This window comes from Antrostomus carolinensis, unplaced genomic scaffold, assembly GCF_000700745.2.
Source record: "Antrostomus carolinensis isolate BGI_N321 unplaced genomic scaffold, ASM70074v2 scaffold31968, whole genome shotgun sequence".
NCBI classification, from domain to species: domain Eukaryota; kingdom Metazoa; phylum Chordata; class Aves; order Caprimulgiformes; family Caprimulgidae; genus Antrostomus; species Antrostomus carolinensis.
Window position 1 is genome coordinate 13,067 of NW_010332924.1, and position 361 is coordinate 13,427.

The following is a 361-nucleotide window of genomic DNA, read 5'->3' on the forward strand; positions in this document are numbered from 1 at the left end:
CCAGCCTGGCCCCGGCCCCCCCGCGCTGAGCCTGCCACAGCGAGTCCTGCCGGGCTCAGGGCCTTAGAACTGTAGAATCGTTAAGGCTGGAGAAGACTTCCAACATCATTTGAGTCCAACCATCAACCCAACACCACCACGGCCACTAAGCCATGTCCTGCAGTGCCATGTCTACGCGCTGTTTGAACACCTCCAGGGTGGTGACTCCACCACTTCTCTGGGCAGCCTGTTCCAATGCTTGGCTGCTCTTTCAGGAAAGAAATGTCTCCTGATATCCGATCCAAACCTCTCCTGGCGCAACGGGAGCCGGTTCCCTCTCACCTTCAGGATGTAGAAGTCGAAGCCGTAGGCCTCGTCGATG

The 361-nt window shown here is 57.9% G+C and overlaps 1 protein-coding gene across 1 annotated transcript in view; it reads right to left on the reverse strand.

The window, feature by feature from the left end:
- Window positions 1-357, reverse strand: part of MRPL28 (mitochondrial ribosomal protein L28) — a gene marked incomplete at its 5' end in the record, with an annotated part of 2,993 nt that extends 2,636 nt beyond the window's left edge. Inside the window, one exon of the mRNA XM_010173699.1 lies at window positions 322-357. Coding sequence (XP_010172001.1) covers window positions 322-357 — 36 coding nt within the window. The remainder of the gene's footprint in view (window positions 1-321) is intronic.
- Between the last annotated feature and the right edge of the window lie 4 nt (window positions 358-361).